This window comes from Oculina patagonica, chromosome 6, assembly GCF_052425735.1.
Source record: "Oculina patagonica isolate OP01 chromosome 6, crgOcupat, whole genome shotgun sequence".
Classification (NCBI taxonomy): Eukaryota; Metazoa; Cnidaria; class Anthozoa; order Scleractinia; family Oculinidae; genus Oculina; species Oculina patagonica.
The window spans coordinates 12,717,727-12,735,800 of record NC_135763.1 but is presented as its reverse complement, the minus strand read 5'-3'; the positions used below and the strand labels follow the sequence as shown (position 1 = coordinate 12,735,800).

Sequence of the window (18,074 nt, the reverse complement as noted above, 5' to 3'; positions counted from 1 at the left end):
ATTGACTGATCGATCAATCAATCTATTTATCTAAAAAGCAACTAATCAATCAAAATTGCAAATGGAAAAGAAATGGACACAAATTCTTCACAACACAGTTAAAGAACAAAGCGATTTCGTGTGATACTCGTAAGGGTTTTTATTGGAGTCGCCACTGCTCAGTATAAAACAGAAAATGTGCTACTATCAGTTACAGAAGGTAAATGTTCAACGAAAAAAGGGGAAGGAATTTTCGCGTGATCTGAAAAAATTCCACGTTCTTTAGAAATATATGTATTCATGTGCGATAGAGTCGAATGCTGAAAATTAAATATTTGTAAGGTGATTGTTGTGTAGGTAATATAGACTTTTGCCGCGTGCCAAATTACCATGAATAGAAGCAAAAGTTAAGTAATAGTTTAATTAAATGTAGAAAGAATAACTAAAGATCTTACATTAAACCAACAAGGAACAAGGATGGTTAAGATTGAAGAAGATCGCCAACCTCGTTCCCAGGGAAAAGCCCTGGGAACGGGGTTGGAAGATCGCTGCAGATTACGAACAACCAACTTGAAACTGTAGGAACACAAATATCGAAAATTTCTCTCAGTTTTTTGATGGACAAAAACAAATTATAGCAAACTCTTTTGCCAGATTGCAAACTGAGAATCGGAGCTAGGTTGAAAACATAACCTCCGTGTTTTCAAGGTTATATTGTAATCCATTTCTATCCTCGTCATCATTAGCCATCCTCAATTTCTAATGGGTACTTGTCATTTGTCGAGTAATGTTATACTATTGTTGCAAAATATGATGGCAAAAATATACTAGTAAGTTTTGTTCTTATTAATAGAAATGGTAACATTCATGTATGACAAAAACTATATAGAAATTAATCCATTATTTTTTTTTATTTAATAAATTAAATTACACAGCAATTAAATTGAAATCGATTCTTCACTAGCTGAAGTAGAATAAAACTTCCTTGTCTACCCACAACAGACTTGCACCTTTTTCAGAAGAAGAAACTTTGCGAAACCGATTTTAATATCTTCGACAATAGCCTGGAAAAACAGGCCGTTTATTTTTCACCTATTATTTCACGCTATTATAGTAGACAGAAAGAAAAACAAAACAAAATTCCGTTGCTTTTACAAGCCGTCATTACAAGAAATACACCATGTTTAAAATACCAAAATAGATTTAAAACCATGTATTTCGTTATCAGAATTTCAGTAGAGCGGTCTTCAATTGAGTGCGGTAAAGCCAAAACCAAAGAAATTACAAGAGCCAATCACAGCACAAGAAAACAACACAACAAACCAATCAGTCAAAACTCGAAACAGAGACACGTGACAGGCACCAAGCGCGGGAAAACGCGTGTGACCCCGCATCCGATTGGCTAATAGGTGGCGTGCGTTTTTTTTTTTTAAAAAAAAAAACAATCACAAAGCATAGTATAGAGCAACACCAAAACAAACACGAATTACTTGCGACACTCAATTGAAAACCACTCTTTTCCGTTTAATATTTATAATTCGCTCCTTTTATCAATGCTACCTCCTCTTTAGCGACTGGTACAAGTCATCCTTTGGAAATAACCTGGCGCTGTCTGTACCAAATAACTCATCTGCCTTCTCTCTGTTTAGCTCACAAAACCTGCGTGCAGACAACAAACAAACAAACTCTCTTCCCCTTTTCTACACTCTCTAATACTCTTAAGATTAAATGTTACATTACAATACATAAGTATAAAGTGTTGAATTAACTTATAGTATAAAATTACTCTCTTTACTCTGAAAAATTCAATTTTACATTACAATACATTAGTATTAAGTATAAAATTACTTTAACACTTTATTCCTGCCATACAAAATATATAGAGGATAAAATATGGTTGCGCAGAGATATGAAATTTATCTTCAAGTGTTCAAATCGCGCGAACGAGTGAGATATCGACTTGAACACGAAAAGATAAATTTCATATCTCCAAGCAGCCATGTATTATTCAGTTTATTATATAAACCTACTAATTACGATGTTTTTGACGAGTTTCCGAAGATTTCCGACCATTTTCCGAAGATCTCCGAAGATTTTCACAATGTTGTCCGAAGGTAGGACGAATACTTCTGAACTTTTCCGAATAATAATCGATTTATATCGATTAACTTTGACTCATTCGGCATTGAAACAGCGCAAACTTGTCAGGAAACGTTTCGAAATCGATATCTTCACATGTGAAGATAACATGTTATGCTTCACGTGTGAAGATATGATTTTTTTCGCGCGAAAGATGACCTGGTATTTCATTGGCGTCTATATAATAACTGTTTTAAATCTTTCGTATGAATATATATAAACTCTCTTGCTACGTCAATTTAAAAAGAACATCACTTGTAATTCCTACAAGTCACTTCTAAATCGTACAAACATATATATATTTTTAATCGAACGGATAAATATAGATAAAATTTCTTGCTACATAAATCTTATCTATCCCTAACTAAACTTCTCACTCAAGAGAAAATTCAAAACTACCACAACCACTGCACTGTAAAAAAGTTGTTTTCTCTTTATCTCCTAAATCTAAATCCCCCGAGTTTCTTGTGTTCTCTTTTATGTTTTTATTCTTGGGCGAGTCATAAGATTTAACTGCAACATTGTCCCTTGCATAACAGCCATATTACTTTTGCTGTAAACTTGCATGATACATAACAGAACTATGAGTTTGCCCCAACCTCCTGGCCGTGACCACATTCAGATAGCGCCAATACGACGGCCGAACACTGTGCACTTCCCAGACACACTAAAAACAGCAAATAACAACAGTTAGAATAATCAGGGTCTACGAGAAATGTCTGAACGCAATGAAATGGAGTAGTGGGAATTGAAAAGGGACAGATAGCTAAAACTAGACAAGATTTAGGGACCGTTCATTTTTTATGGGGTAGGGGGGCTGGTGGGATTTGATAGATAGTCACTGTTATATATAATGCCCCCCCCTTCTTCATCGAATTTTTGCCTGTCCCCCCTCATCATTTTTTTTCCATGACCCCCCCCCCCAAAAAACTTCAGTGAATTAAATATTCGAGCCTGTGATAAAGAATTTATCGTGTACAAGACTTGTAACATAAGCTGTTTGGTTGAGTTAATGGCATTTGGTGGCATGCTCCCCGGGAAAAAAGGTCGGAATGTATTTTGGGCTTCTGGCAATTTTTTTTACTCTTACAGAGCCTCTTTACAACACTTAATGACAATTATATTTAGTGACCCCCCCCCCCTTACAGACCATATTTTTTGGCTGACCCCCCTTTAAAGCAAATTTTTTCGGTGGCGCCCCCTCAATCCCACCAGCCCCCCCTATCTCAAAAAAATGAACTGTCCCTTAACTGAGCAGACTGCATTGATCTGACAGCAAAACCCAGATTTAAACAACTAAAGCCTGGTTTTCACTAGCGACGCAAGCACAAGAGCAAGCATGTGTAGTTTGTACCAAGTGAAAAAAAAACGCCAACATAATCATAAGCACAAGCATAAGAACGCGATGTTTACTAGTAACAAGGCTCAAACGCTCAGATGCGGGGAAAACTGGAACGAGTGTTTTAATTAGGCAGACACGGGCAGACCTCGTAAATTATCTTGTGCTTGTGCGGTGTTTCGTTTTCACCGGCATGGCATAACGCGAACGCAAGCACAAGAAAAGGAAAAAAATTGATCCTTGCGCTTGTGTTATGCTTGCGTCGAGGCCGTTTTCACGGTGAAATAAGAGCTGTTATGCTTGCGCTTGTGCTTGCGTCCGGTCGCAAGTGAACAAGTCCAGAGTGCTAAAAGAGAATCAGGCGGGAATCACCACAGAATAGCTTAAATTAGCTTACGCTAAGCAAAATGAAAGGGCCCAAATGGTTTTTCGCTGTTATTACTACTTATCTATTACTTACTATTTAGCCAACCACAAAGTCCAAAAACAAAAACCGTGATGATTTAGCTCCGGTGACTTTTCCCGGGCATGCCGCCAGTCACATGTTTTTGCTGCGAGTTCTGATTGGTTTAGCGTTCGCACTCGTGTTCAATCCCCCACCACTTTAGCCTGCGAATACAGCCGCCTCTCATCGCTCCCGCAACTACGTGCAAGTAAGCGGGAGCGATGAGAGGCGGTTGTATTCGCAGGCTACCACCATTTGCATTTTGCGGCTTGCGCTCTCGAGAAAATCAGTCTGTGAACATTTTACGGCTATCCTACAGTAGTCGATAGTCTTTAGAAAGCCACCATTATCTTAGAATTTTGCATTACAATATATACGGTATTGAAACATAGAGAGGTCTCTAAATCTGAGATTCCCCCTCCCCCCCCCCCCCCCAAGGAAATACAATTGATGAGGAGAAGGTGTACTTTCGATACCAAAGAAATCTTTCTTACCGCGTGAAAAAGGAATGCAGTTGAGACTGTGTAGGTTAAAATCTCGGCGTAAGGTACTGAAGGTAGAATTCCAGCTGCTATACCATGCTTATACAGAACCTGCAATTAAAGACAAGAACGTGTACTTCCGTGGTACATGATGTATGAAATACTGGTCTATTTTGAAGTTACCCTTAGTTCCGGGGGGGGGGGGGGGGGGGGGGGGGCGGGGTCGCGGGGTCCCGGCCGGGGGGCTTTTTTTCCCCCCCCCAAAGAAAGGGGGGGGGGGGGGGGCCCCACAAAGGGGGGAGAAAAAAATTTCACGCAAAGAAACCGGGAAACCCGGAGGGGACCGCTGGCCAAGGCTTCTCCTCCTTCTCCTTACATTTTGTCAGGTTTGACCAACAACTGTGAATTCTGGATATGTTCAGTGCTAAGGAAACACGAACGCGTAACAGTCATAGGTTCAAATTTTAGATTCCTCACAGCACAAAAGACGTCTTTAAGTTTTTGCCCTTTCCAATAACTGCCACAGACTGGAATCAACTTCCAGCAGAGCTAGCTACAGTTACATCGCATCGTTACATCACATTGGTCCGACAGTTGGTGCGGTGGCTCGACGGCTTTACCAACTGAATGATGATGATGATCGACGATGATGATGATGATAAATTACAATACATTTGGAATACATTACTGACTCTTCTTAATAGCTGGCAAAAAAAACAATAAATACAATAGCCAAAAGCTCACGCTTATCACCAGTGTAGAAGGATCACTGGGACCAAACGAAGGAAAACAGGTTTTGAGACTTTTTGCTGATGGGAAATTGCACTTTTCTTAGGGACAAGCTCACAGTCTTATAGAATAAACAACTTCAAATAATATCTTTACTCTCACCTCGGAAATTTTTGAAGCTAGATATAATGCTATACTTGAACTTCTATAAAATGTCATGGACAGACCAGCTAAACCACCTGGAACAAGAACATTGGCAGTCAATACGTGCATGCAGAGGTCTATAAATATTATTTTGGTCGTTTAATTTTCGGACACTTTTTATTTGATTTCGGACAAATTATGGATACTTTGCTGAAACATAGCTAAAGTAATTTTATGCCTACAAAACACGAATAAGACTGAAACAACAACTGTGAAAATGATAGTTTTGCTGCACCCTCAAGGTTTTACAGATACACCGACACGAAAATAACACAAATACTATCAAACCATTACGTATCTCAAGCCGTGTCTCAACAAGAGTTCGCTCCGTAAAGGAAACTAAAAGCTTTGACGCTCAAACTGACTTAATGATCTGCTACAATATCTTCAAAAGGATCATCTGGTTCTAGATCTTTAGTTACAGCTTCCACTATTCCTCTCATCTCAAAACCCTTCCTTGTCACATCGGATTTGTTTCTGTAAACTGTACTGTAAATATTTCGGACGCTTAAAATTTCGGAGCCTTAAAAATTTCCGACTGTTTTATTTTCAGACACTAAAGTTAAAATCCTCCGAACGTTTTTTGTAAGTAATGTAGGAAAAGGAGTTTTAAACGATTACACTATCCCCAGTCGTTGAAGATCGGCCACTGCCAAGGGGTTTCTATAAATAAGTTCACTTAAAACCTGTTTCAGATGACACATGCAAAATATAGACAAGGCCAACGGCTTTGCTTTCCTGTATTATAATTTTAACGGTTTTTTACCTGCAACAAGGGCATTAAATTCGTCTCTCTTCTTTCTTAGAAGTTCCAACACCCACTCAACAATCTGAAGAAAAAGAAAATCAGTTTTAGGTTACTCCCCAGCTGACATAGCCTGTTCCAGGCTCTCGGTAGTTGAAGGAGAAAGCGAAAAACACGGGGCAGCGAGGCAAAAAACGAGGGGGGAGGAAGGCGAGCGAAGGAAGAAGAGCCTGTAAGAATTTCTTTAACGACCCTCTTCCAGTATAGCAGGAGCTGCTATACCCTCTGATTGGCTTATTTTGACAGTAATGTAAACACCTTGAAAGAAGTGTCAGTCAAAAAGATAGCGAGCACGGTCTGCGCCCGTTGTGTTCCATTTTAGATCTCGCCTTCGTCCCACCTCATTTTTTCCTCCCTCACCCACGCTATTCACTCTCCCATAACAACCAAGAGCTGGGAACAGGCTGCCCCTGACAGAGATAGAAAACAAATGACTTGCTAAAAGTTAAAAACATTGATTGCATCATCAGGGAAACACCAAGTCCCTTACAATAATAAATGATTTGTTATCAACAATAATTATTACAATAAATACGCTTACAATAAATACCATTAGACTAGAAGCCCAATGTGTCTATGAGAAAATAGTCAGTGAGGCCCAGCCGAGTTGACTATCGCTCATATTGCCAAAAACTCATAAGGGTTGAAACATGAAATGCGGGTTCACAGCGTTTGAATATTTAGTTTTGCAAAGTACCATATTTGGAAACACGAAGAGTTTGTATGTGAATGCTTTACACACATAATGACGCACGCAACAACATTTTCAGTTTTGCGGTGAGTTACTTAAATTTCCGACCTAAACGACCTAAATTTCTTACAGAAACTAAAGAAATCCATTAAACATATCCAAGTGATGTTCTCCAGACTACTTACCGACGAAAAAACAGGAGAATTTTATCAAGATAACGTCGTTGAGCGCGAGCTGGTGGGCGCTGTGAATTTAATCCAAATATTGCAATTTTGATTGGTTATTTTTTTTACTGATTTTCTAAATGATACTTACTGGAAACGAATGTGCAAATGCTTTGGACAATGCAAATCATAGAGAGTTACATGTTTCAACCCTATGGGTTTCTGATATTGCTTTTAAAATAAAATGAATCTTGAGAAACACACCTTGAAAATTGCCACAAAACTTCCCAGGAATAAGCCACATCTAATGCAGTCCGCATTGTAAAAAGCTCTTAATAGTCTTCCTAACCGGACATAAAAAGATAAAACTCTATCATGTACCAGCAGAATGATTTGCCATTTGCTTGCAACTGCCGACCGGTTAGCTCAGTCGGTGGAACATCAGACTGTTGTGCGGGAGGTCTTGGGTTTGACTCCCCGACCAGACCAACACTCAGGGTCTTTAAATAACTGAGGAGAAAGTGTTGCCTTTGCAATGTCATCTGCAAATGGTTAGATCAACCCTCCAAGTTAAGACCACCTTTTAGTCACCATGGCGACTAAAATTTTGGAGCTGGCGACTTAATTGGAACCGAAGTCGCCAGCCTGGCAACTAAAATTGAGAAGAAGGATTGAAAGCGTGAGCTTAATTTGACGACTAAAATTTTTCACTGGCGACCAAACTTGAGCAGTCTGTGGCCAAATGGACACTAAGGAAAAAAATAAACTTGGAGGGTTGTAGATGTTATAATAGTCTTCTTGGATAAGGATGATAAACCGTAGGCCCCGTCTCCTGCATCTCCAGTACTATATGGTCAGCAGGGGATGTTAAAGAACCCACACACTTATCGCAAAGAGTAGGGCATGGAGTTCCCGGTGTTGTGGTCTTGCCTTGTTTCATGGGTTAGTGCTTCATACAGGGTAACCTCATTGAGCCTTTCCCTCTTGGACAGAATTGTCCAAGAAAAATTGCTATGACTAATTGACACTGTGATGACCAGAAAAAAAAAAAAAATCATACAGACCTGGTCTTTTAAATATTGACTTGATTTGTCCTAAGAGCAGAGGTGCTAGTTGTATAACATATCCAGTACCAAATGCCTTTAAAGTCGGCTCTAACCTGCAACACAAAATTGTACCAACATTATTGAATAAAAAGAACATGAAAATATCCATTTGCAGGCTGAAGAGAGACAGGCAAAACTGATGTTATGATCCCAAGCCATCTAGGTAGGTCAGGGAGCATGCTCCCAGGAAAATTTTTATATTTGGGCCTTCTCAAATTGCTAGAAGTTCATTTAAAACTGCTCACGTCAAGAAATTTAAAAATTTATACTGATGAATACAACTGATATTTTTCTTGGAACTAAAATAGTTAAAAGTTAATAAATAAATGAGACGACCCCACCCCTATGTGAAATTAAAACTACATAACCCACCCCTTTTCGAGGGCTCAAAAACTGATGACCCAACCCCCTTTCTGCTTCGGCCCACCCCCCCCCCCCCCTACTGATTGACCAGGCGCCTTAGAAGATAATCAATCCTGACAGCAGAGCCCCCTTTCATTTCTTCATAGAGTCTGTTCTTGCACCAAGGTGAAAAACCTCATCAGACCTTTAAGGATCTTTCAACCAAAGGAACCAAAGAATCCATTCCAACCAAAGAATCTTATGTAGTAAGGATTAATATAGGATCCTCAAAAGATCTTTAAAAGATACAGTCAACTACTTCGGGACCAGCCCCGGGACCAGGCCGTCTTAGAAAGGTGTCCGCTCTGTAGAGATTCGAGGTAACATGACACCAGTAATTCTGAAATAATAAAGCTAAACCTTTGCACAATGCAAGAAACCTTTGCTAACTGTATTTGCTTTTTAAAGCAAAAATCGAGAGCTTCTACAAACTGTTATACTGTAAGTAGAGAATGATCTCTTTAGTGTCCATATACATAAGCAAAGAAGTAATCCGTTAAAGCGTCACTGTTTGTGGTTAGTAAGCTTGGTATACACGTATCCTTAGGGCACTGATCGACTAACTTTGCGAAGTTTGAAAGTATTTTCACTAATAAAACATGATTAAAAAAAAACAATCCTCTAGTGTCCGTTAATGATTTCAAAGTGTCTGTTGTTCATCTTAGAGAGGTGTCCGTCTTATAGGGAGTTTGGTTACAGTAAAATGACTGCAAAAGGACAGGGACCATCACCAGGTGTCCGTCTTATTGAGGTGTCCATCTTATAGAGGTGTCCAATAAGAGAGAGTTGACTGTATTCAAAAATCCTTAATTACAAGGTCTTGCAAAGAACTTTGTAGGGACCTGAGGAGGGCACCTGCAGGAACCTGCAGGATCTTTGCAGGGACCTTGAGCATTTCGCAAAAACTTTGAGGTTCTTCCAGTAATTTGTATATCTAGGGTCTTTGCAACAACTGGGTAGGGACCTGAAAAGTCTTTGCGAGGTTCTACAAGATCTTTGAGGATTATCAGTGAGGATCCATTAGGATCCTGTGAGATTTTTTCACTGGGACAAATCCCTGGAACCTCCTCCTAAATGGTATGCTAATCTATCACAGGCTACCCACCAGCATTACGTCAGGTTGCTGAAATAGTTTGAGGGTATAGTGAAAGTAAAGTGTCTTGTCCAAGAACACAACAGGGTTCATACAAAAAATTGCAACCATTTTTCAAGGACTTTTCAAGGACCAAACTAAATTTTCAAGGACCACCTACCAGGAATGTAATTTCACAGATGGTACATTAATGCACATTTCCAGTCCAAGCTAACAGGTTTTAGAGGCTTTTAAATGCATAGAATGTATGCAGCATGCACAGGACAATTAAGAGTACTATACTAAACTGCTGGTGAATTTGTTTCACTGACATTTGAACTCACATGTGCAGTTGGATTACTTTGCTTCTCAATTTCCCTTTATCAGCTGCTTTTACACCTGGCTTTTTCAGTGTTTGAAGCTGCTTTACACAGGAAAAGACCAAAGTCTATGTAAAGCAATTCTCTTTTGACCCCACTACATTCAAAGTTGAAGAAAATTCAAGGACTTTTCAAGAAAAAATGGAATTCAAGGACTTTTCAAGGACTCCCCCTAAAATTCAAGGACTTTTCAAGACTGTGTAAACCCTGCACAACACAATGTCCCCAGCCAGCACAACAACTCAGACTAAAAGATCAATAAGTCCAGCGAACTAACCACTAGGCCACTGAGTATCCAACTACAACAAAGAAATTATAGATACAAATTATCTCAGTCTATACTAACCATCTAATTTGCATCTGACTTTCTCTTTTGTCGATTGAATGACTTGTTTGTAAAGCATCAACTTCTTGTCGATGTCCAGAACCATTTGGGCCCATAAAAAACCTGCAAAGAAAACCAATAATTAACAATTATTCGCCGAAGGCGAGTGATTATCAAAATCCTGCCGGCTATTTGAGGTGATCATCAGAACTAAAAAAAACGATAGCAAACAAGAAAACAGAAACAAAGTCGCGTGGGACATTTTTCATCGTTATTTTATACAAGGAAAAAAAAAACTAGAGAGATGTGTCGCCTTGTGTGACTCCAGGCGCTCGTGTCCGGTGGGAAATTCTACTGGTTTCATCATTTCTCGCCATCTCAAATTCGGTCACCTTGGTGTCCAGTGTGTGTATCAACGCCTGTTTACTTGCCTGGATGTCAGGGCTGGCTAAGTCGCTTCCTCCGCGGGGTGATTATCCGAGCTTCTCGACATCAGAATGTTCAATTCTTATAATCACCTCTGAAATTATACTAACTTCTAATGTAACCGTTTTTAGAGGTTTTGATCAAAGATCAAAGTATTTTTTATTAGTAATTCTCTTTTCAGTTTAAAACCGAAGCCACTTTCATATGTTAATTTTGAGAATTTGGTGCTATATATAACACAATGACATGTATACCTAACTAAATTATTCAAAAGTCCATCTGTAAGTCCATCCTTCTTCCTAAGAAGAGAGAGAGAGACAAAAATAAATAAATAACACAGTAAAATGTATGGAGTTTAACTAGATAACATGCACTGTCTTATTTTTACTTGTAATTTCCTGGTTTGTCCAGGTCAGGAAATGTTTCTCTGCCATTTTCCAACATTAAACAATTTGTTTTTGTTGTTACTAGAAGGCCAGAAAGATTTCTGAAAAGCCCTTTGCTCTGATGAAGCGCTTACGCTCGTAACACCAGCTTCCAGTTGATAATCAACTAAGTGTTAACCATTTTTACCTTACCTTATTATCAAATAGGTTTGTAAGTATCTTACCTATAAAGATACATCATTGTTGCTGTTGCTGCACAGAACAAAAGAATCTACCAAAATAAGAAAGCCAAAAAAATACCAGTCAAACCAGATACAGTTGAATCTCAATAACTCAAACCCTTAAGGGAAATTGAAAAAGGTTCCAGTTATCAGGAAGTTCGAGTTATTGAGGAATCAAGTTATCCAGATTTAACTGTATTCTTTTTGGTACAACTTTGCATTGTTGTGATACAATGTTTTAATATTTTTCGGTAGTTTGCTCATGGAACTGCACATACCCTACTAAACATACAGTCGACTCCCCATAACTCAAACCTTGCGCTAACTCGAACCAAAATCGATTTCCCCTTGATTTCCATTATACATTAACTGTGATTTTACCCTTGGTAACTTGAACCCTCGGTAACTCGAACCTCCCACAAACTCAAACCAATATTCGTTTCCCCTCAGGTTATTTTCAAAATAATAATTTTACCCTCGATAACTCGAACCATGTCTCTCAATACGTGACAAGTCAAAACAAACAGTGTACTGTAGTCCAAAACGTTGAATTTATTTTGAAATAAAAACGTAAGAAAACTTTATAATTAAAGGATTATTGCCAGGGCGAATTGACTGCCTATTTCTCAAAAAAGAGTAAATCGCATAAACTTTGCAGCAGTAGCCTATAGCATTGTTCTCTTTGAAGCCTTCAAAGTTCACAGCTAATTTGCTTTGTTTAACGTTACATTACATTCTGAATTATACAGTGATTTAGAAATATATTGTTCCTTTTTCTTTCGGCTTCTCTATATTTTTATTACATTTGTTTAAAATGTACACTAGTCTACACTGTATCAAGAGAAAATGAATGAATAGAAAATCAGTAAATGTTATTAGGGCAATCTGTGTTTGACATGATAAAATATTTGGTTTGTATCTGATCTTAAAATTGGTTTAACAGGTTGGTAAATAACATATAAAACCAAATTTTCGGTAACTCTCTGTTACCTTCATCAGAGTTAAAATCAGTTCAGTTTTTGCATAATAAGTTTTTATACGTGGCGGCGCCGGTCTCTAGGGATGTTCCTAGTAAACACCTTTTTTCCCTTATTTCCGATCACTAATTGTTTTCAACTCCCGATAACTTGAACTTCCGATAACTTGAACAATTTTCAATTTCCCTTGAAGGTTCAAGTTATCAGGAGTCAACTGTATTTATTTAATAGTTCCTGCCCCATCCCACCCCCCCCCCCCCCCGCCTTCGTGGGGAATGGCAAACAGATTTTAAATAAAGCAGTGATCGTTGTAGAGTTAAACTATGGAATAAACCTCAAGATGATAAACTATGTAAAACAAGCCAGTCAGGGACTCTTTTGAAGAAAAAACACAGAACTGGTGGTAAATAAAAATACAGTATTCGTAATAAAATTACCTCTCCATTGGGTACTGGATGAATCAGTCGTCTCTCCTTTAACATGTTATAAGATGTTTCAACAGCCTAATATAACAGAGATCAGTTTTATATAAACCAGTCATTTTATTGCTATGTTTCTTCATATTTAGTTCAGAGGAATAAGTGATAGTTCAAGATAATTTGTATTCAGTTTATGTTTTTGATAACGTACTGTTATAATGCAAGGGGTAGTTGAATAATGGCGCATCTTGAGAATGAAAGGATTGGGTAAAAAGGTGAAGTCTGAGTTTGAGCCTAGTGGCCCATCAGGCCAGAGTTTATTTCGGTTTCAGTAGCATGAAGCATTTAAGAGTATTTCTACTCCCCCCTGAATGGGATGCTAGTCCACCACAGGGTTCACCACCAGCATTTAATCTGGGTCAAATTGTCTTTCTTCAGTGCCTTAAATTGCCTCTCTGTTGTGCCACACTCTCAGAGTTAAGTGTCCTCCCCAAGAACACAACACAATAACCCTGGCCAGGGCTCAAACCCTGACGTCTTGAACCAGAGTCCAGTGTATCAACCATGAGGCTACTGCACCTCCTGTAAGCGTTAGGTCCACTTACCAAATTTGTCATATACAGTGCTAGTGTGCCCCTTCGGCCTTTTTTCTCAACTAGGATGGCTGCAAGAGATGCTACAAGACCAGGGTAAAACACCACCGAGATATGGCTGAAATATCCTAGAAGTTTTCTAAAAAAGAAAAAAAAATGCACTTCAGGTGAAAGGTGCTTAACGGTAAGTCATGCAGTTTAAGGGGGGTTTTTTTTTTTTTTTTTTTTTTTTTTTTTTTTTTTTTTTGGGTTTTTTTTAAAAAAAACCAAAAAAAAAAAAAAAAAAAAGGCCCCCCCCAAAACCAAAAAACCGGCTAATAGGGTAGTAATAGGCCTTATTCGTATTCTCAGTATTGGACTGGAATTAGCTTGCAAAATTATGGAGGCTAATGCGGGTAATCTTTTCAAATGCAAATGACATGAAGCTGTTTTTAATGATATTCCCCCGCATGAGCCTCCATTGCAAGCTAGTTCCAGTCCTATACCGAGAATGCAAATATGGTCTATTAACTGAAATATCACAATAATGGATTAAAACTGTAGAAGAACTCAAAAGAATCACAGAAAAGCCAAAAGGAACATGATTAGAGAGGATTAAAACATTCAGCTAAACTTGAAAAAAGTCACCCCTTATGGGGTATCTTTGACCTCTTTTGATGTTGACATGGCAATAAATTTTAATGTCAAAATGACCTTGATTTGTACATTGATAAATCTAGTACATATTTGTACTAAAAGTAATTTCTCAACATAATTAGTGTTGCTATGATAGAATACCAAAAATAGCAATGCACATCTAGCCACTGCTTATCCTAAGAAAATACAGTTTAAAATTCCAGTCACAAGTATGACAATCTCAACTCTTTAAATGAACACTCCACAAGCTAAGACAAACCTAAAAAGGCAGACATTGAGGACCAATCCTCCCCCATTGACAGCCAGAAAACATGACGACCGGATAACGTCCAGTAAATATTGGTACTTGAAGTATTTAACACCTGCCTTCCTCAAAATACCACCAACCTAAAACCCACAAATCAAATTTAATTAATCAGAAGGCCAAAATATTGCTTTAAGTGTCATGGGCTACCATCTAGAGGAATGTGGAGTGTGTTTGTGTGAGTGAGAGAGAGAGAGGGTGTTTGAATATCCCAATGAAACACTGTCTCTCATGTTTTATTTATTACTTTAAAGACCTAGTAGCAAGACATGTCACAGTGCCAGACAGTATACCTGCCAACTCTCAGGTAATTGTGAAGAACAGCTCCCGCTAACCGACTGTCGGTCGTCTGTCGGTCGTCTGTCGGCCGTTTGTCGGTCGTTTGTCGGCCGTCTGTTGGCCGTTTGTCGGCCGACAGACGACCGGTTTTGGCTATGATGTCGGCCAACTGTCGGCCGACAGACGACCGACAGGCGGTGATCTGTCGGTAAGGTGTCGGTAAGGTGTCGGTAAGTTGTCGGTTATACGGTAAACACTAACCTTTTTGTTTCTTTAAGTTTTTCCACCGTAACGGACCCCAAAATTTATGAGAAATTGAAAGTAAAGGTATATACTCCTGAGTTTCGGTCATCACAGCCTAAAACTAGCTTCTGCGCTGCCGAAATCGACCGGAGAATTTACGCGAACACAGCTACTCCATTTTTCTCCGCCATATTGGATTGGTTAACTTAAGCCTGGTTTTCATATGTCGGGAAAATCCCAGACGATCGGGGATTTCACTGTTTCCCGACCGTCCCAGACTTTGCCGACTAATGAAAACTTGAAATCGTAAATATCCCCGATCGTCTGGGATGGTCGGGGACAAATCTGGAGAATCGGGAGCATTTCTATTTTCTCGACGGGTCCCAGATTTCTGCGATGGTCGGCGATCGTTCAAGATATATGAAAACTCCAATTCTTAGTGTCGGGGACGTCGGCGATAGTTTTAGCTCGTTACCAATCTTTTAATTGCTTAGCTCCAGTCTCTCACCGCCCCTCACAACTAAAAATGGCGTCTGTTATTGCCGATCAAGGCGACTCTGATCCTAGATTTTCCCGATATACGGCAAAATCTGGGATGGTCGGGAAACGGTAAAATCCCTGATCATCTGGGATTTTGCCGACATATGAAAACCAGGCTTTAGTCTCATTCCCCCTCAGAAGGGGTCGCAAAGGATTCTAGGGCGACTTCAGCGAGTGCGTGTGTGGAGAAGTTTTTGCACTGTTTTGGCCTGAGTTTTGGATAAAATCATCTTCGAACGTGATTTCATTGCTTGCCTTATGGACTTAAAGTTACGTAGGTGATATATTTATAAGAGATTGAAGTTTGTATAAAAGAAAATCTTGGCAAGGAGTCGATTTGTTTTGTAGTAAGTACCGTAGCACAATGAAATACAATGTTTATAAGTCTGGGTTTTTTTGCCTAAAAAACTTTTTTTTACCCCCCCACAAACGCCATACACCCTGAGCTTATCTGTTTTTATCGCTTTCTGCGTCGGGTTTACTTCTGTGTTTACTGCTCAGTTTTACAGTAAAATGTCTGTTTTGGGAAACTGTCGGTAACCTGTCGGTGGGCTGTCGGTGGCCTGTCGGTAGTCTGTTGGTAACCTGTCGGCCAACAGTCGACCGACAGTCGGTTAGCGGGAGCTGTTCTTCACAATTACCAACTCTCACGCCTTGGGCGTGAGTCTCACACCTACAAGTTGAAAACTTCGATCTCACGCCAACTCACGCTTACGAACCAATTTCTCACGCCTAGTCGAAAAATGTGAGTTATTACAACCAAAAACAACACATTTTCCAAAAAATGTAATCTCAAACCAGTGTGTGAAAATAAAACTCCATGTAAAATGAGTAAATGGCGATACCTTCCCCAAAATGACAGAGTTATGACGAAAAAAAGCATTGGGAACGAGGTCGTGTTTAGCAAAACACGTCCACGCACTGGGATCGGGAGATGTTGGAAACGTCTTCGGAATACTTTGAACGTCTTCGGAAAACTTCGGACATTGTCGTATCGTTTTTGGAAATCCTAGCACTCTCAGGATAAAAATCTCACGCCTTTGACCCAGAAAAAGTTGGCAGGTATAAGACAGGTTCTAAAACGCACAACTTGATACATCATCCACACACTTCATAATTTGTCAATTTTGGCTCACTAACATAAATTGGTTCAGGATAGCCTGCGAACAGCCCCTCTCATTCCTCCCCTGCGGGGCGCCTGGGCGCTTTCCACTGGGCTAGGGGAGTACTGTACCCATCCTGATCACATTCCTCACTCCCTTCTGCTGACATTCACAGCTGTCTCTTTCACACACTATACTTCTCTCTCCTCCCACCCCCTTCGTGTGGGTTTAACAAAATAACCCCAGGGAAAATAACATTTCAAAGGAAATGGGGCTTAAATCCACTGTGCTTCCAATTTTTCAACATTAACAATTTCTGACAGTTCTTCATAGGATCTTGCAAATCAGCTGTGTCAAGTTCAATATACATGTACTATTACACAACAAGTGCTTGCAAATTTTCTCCACGTAGAGCTAATTAAGCTTATTATTCTTCAACATCGCGAAATTTTTTGCAGGAAAAGAAAATGTTACATTCCTCTAGTGTGACCTGGCCTTGATTTAACTTTCTTTACATCGTACTTTTTTAGTATTGAGGATACTCACGAGGGTAATTGATATAAGGTCATATTACTCACAAAATAAAGAAGGCCATAAATCTTCAAGGATTCCACCATGCACGAGCCAAACACTTCTGCGGCCGCTCCAGGACATGATGAAGTCCATGTGTGTGCTAACTCGTGACACGAAAGCGTCGTGGAAAAGGAATTTAGTATTTTAGACAAAACAACCATGTTGATCACAGAATGATCAGAAGTTCTTACGTAATTGTGGAGTGTGGGTCTCGAACATTAGCAGCCGCCATTTTGATTAGAATTGATCGCGAGAGACCTGGGGATAAGTTCAAAGATCACCCCACCCCTCCCTGATGGAGATATAATTACTGACAACCATTGATGGAGGTTGAAGATGACTCGGTACGAAGAAAAGTGAACCCCATATTTTCCAGCAGTTTTGTGTTTTAATTTCTACACTTATGCGTCTACAGAATAAGATTGATTTTTTTGGTCGGTAGTGTGTTAAGTCGGTCATAGCAACAAATAGACGGAGGAGCGACACCGAGGAACAGCAAGGAACAACTAAGTAGCTACAGAAGGTAAAAGGTAATCAAGAAGAAAAAGTTTAACTTAAAACAACAAGGGATCGCAAACGATAATGCTGCTAAAGTAGCCCTGCCAAGATAGTTTGCACTAAAATTTTTCGTGCCATGACAAGATTGGGGTGGGTAGGTGTGGACCTGTTCTCCCTGGGCCTCTCCCCTCATTCCGCCACCGGTATCCAGCTTTCCAGTAAACAGACAGTGCGCAGACAAAACTTTGACTCCGGCGCGGGGGGTGGGGGGGGGGGGTACTCGACATAATTTCGGGTAGGAAGGTGCGGCCAGGCCTCTTAAACCCTGACCCTGTTTAAGACACGAACCTCTGATTTTTCCACCCTTTTGAAGACAGAATGCCAATTTTTGATACCCCGTCTAAGATATAAACAAGTACCTCACTGACTTTGTTGTGATCGTGAATTAAGCTAAGTATCAATGCCAAAATCAACGTAAGTCAGCAATGCGGAAGAATTTGTGAAAATTCGGCTTGTTACACCTCTGCTGGCATATAAGCCTATCCTGTTTGACATTGGTCCATGCAAAGATACCCCGTTTAAGACAAAAAGGGGTGAAATTTATACACTGTTCA

General features: G+C 39.6%; 1 protein-coding gene across 1 annotated transcript; it reads right to left on the bottom strand.

Moving 5' to 3' along the window:
* Positions 1 to 114: 114 nt before the first annotated feature.
* LOC144658893 (transmembrane protein 135-like) lies at positions 115 to 17,193 on the bottom strand. Its single transcript, XM_078519391.1, has 14 exons — positions 16,968 to 17,193; positions 14,180 to 14,307; positions 13,297 to 13,423; positions 12,710 to 12,775; positions 11,299 to 11,345; positions 10,943 to 10,987; positions 10,284 to 10,385; positions 8,042 to 8,136; positions 7,242 to 7,321; positions 6,084 to 6,147; positions 5,276 to 5,352; positions 4,397 to 4,495; positions 2,718 to 2,785; positions 115 to 1,638 (listed from the first exon to the last, which is right to left on the bottom strand). Exons 1-14 carry the CDS (start codon positions 17,121 to 17,123, stop codon positions 1,536 to 1,538), a joined length of 1,257 nt encoding a protein of 418 aa, XP_078375517.1. The 5' UTR covers positions 17,124 to 17,193; the 3' UTR covers positions 115 to 1,535.
* Between the last annotated feature and the right edge of the window lie 881 nt (positions 17,194 to 18,074).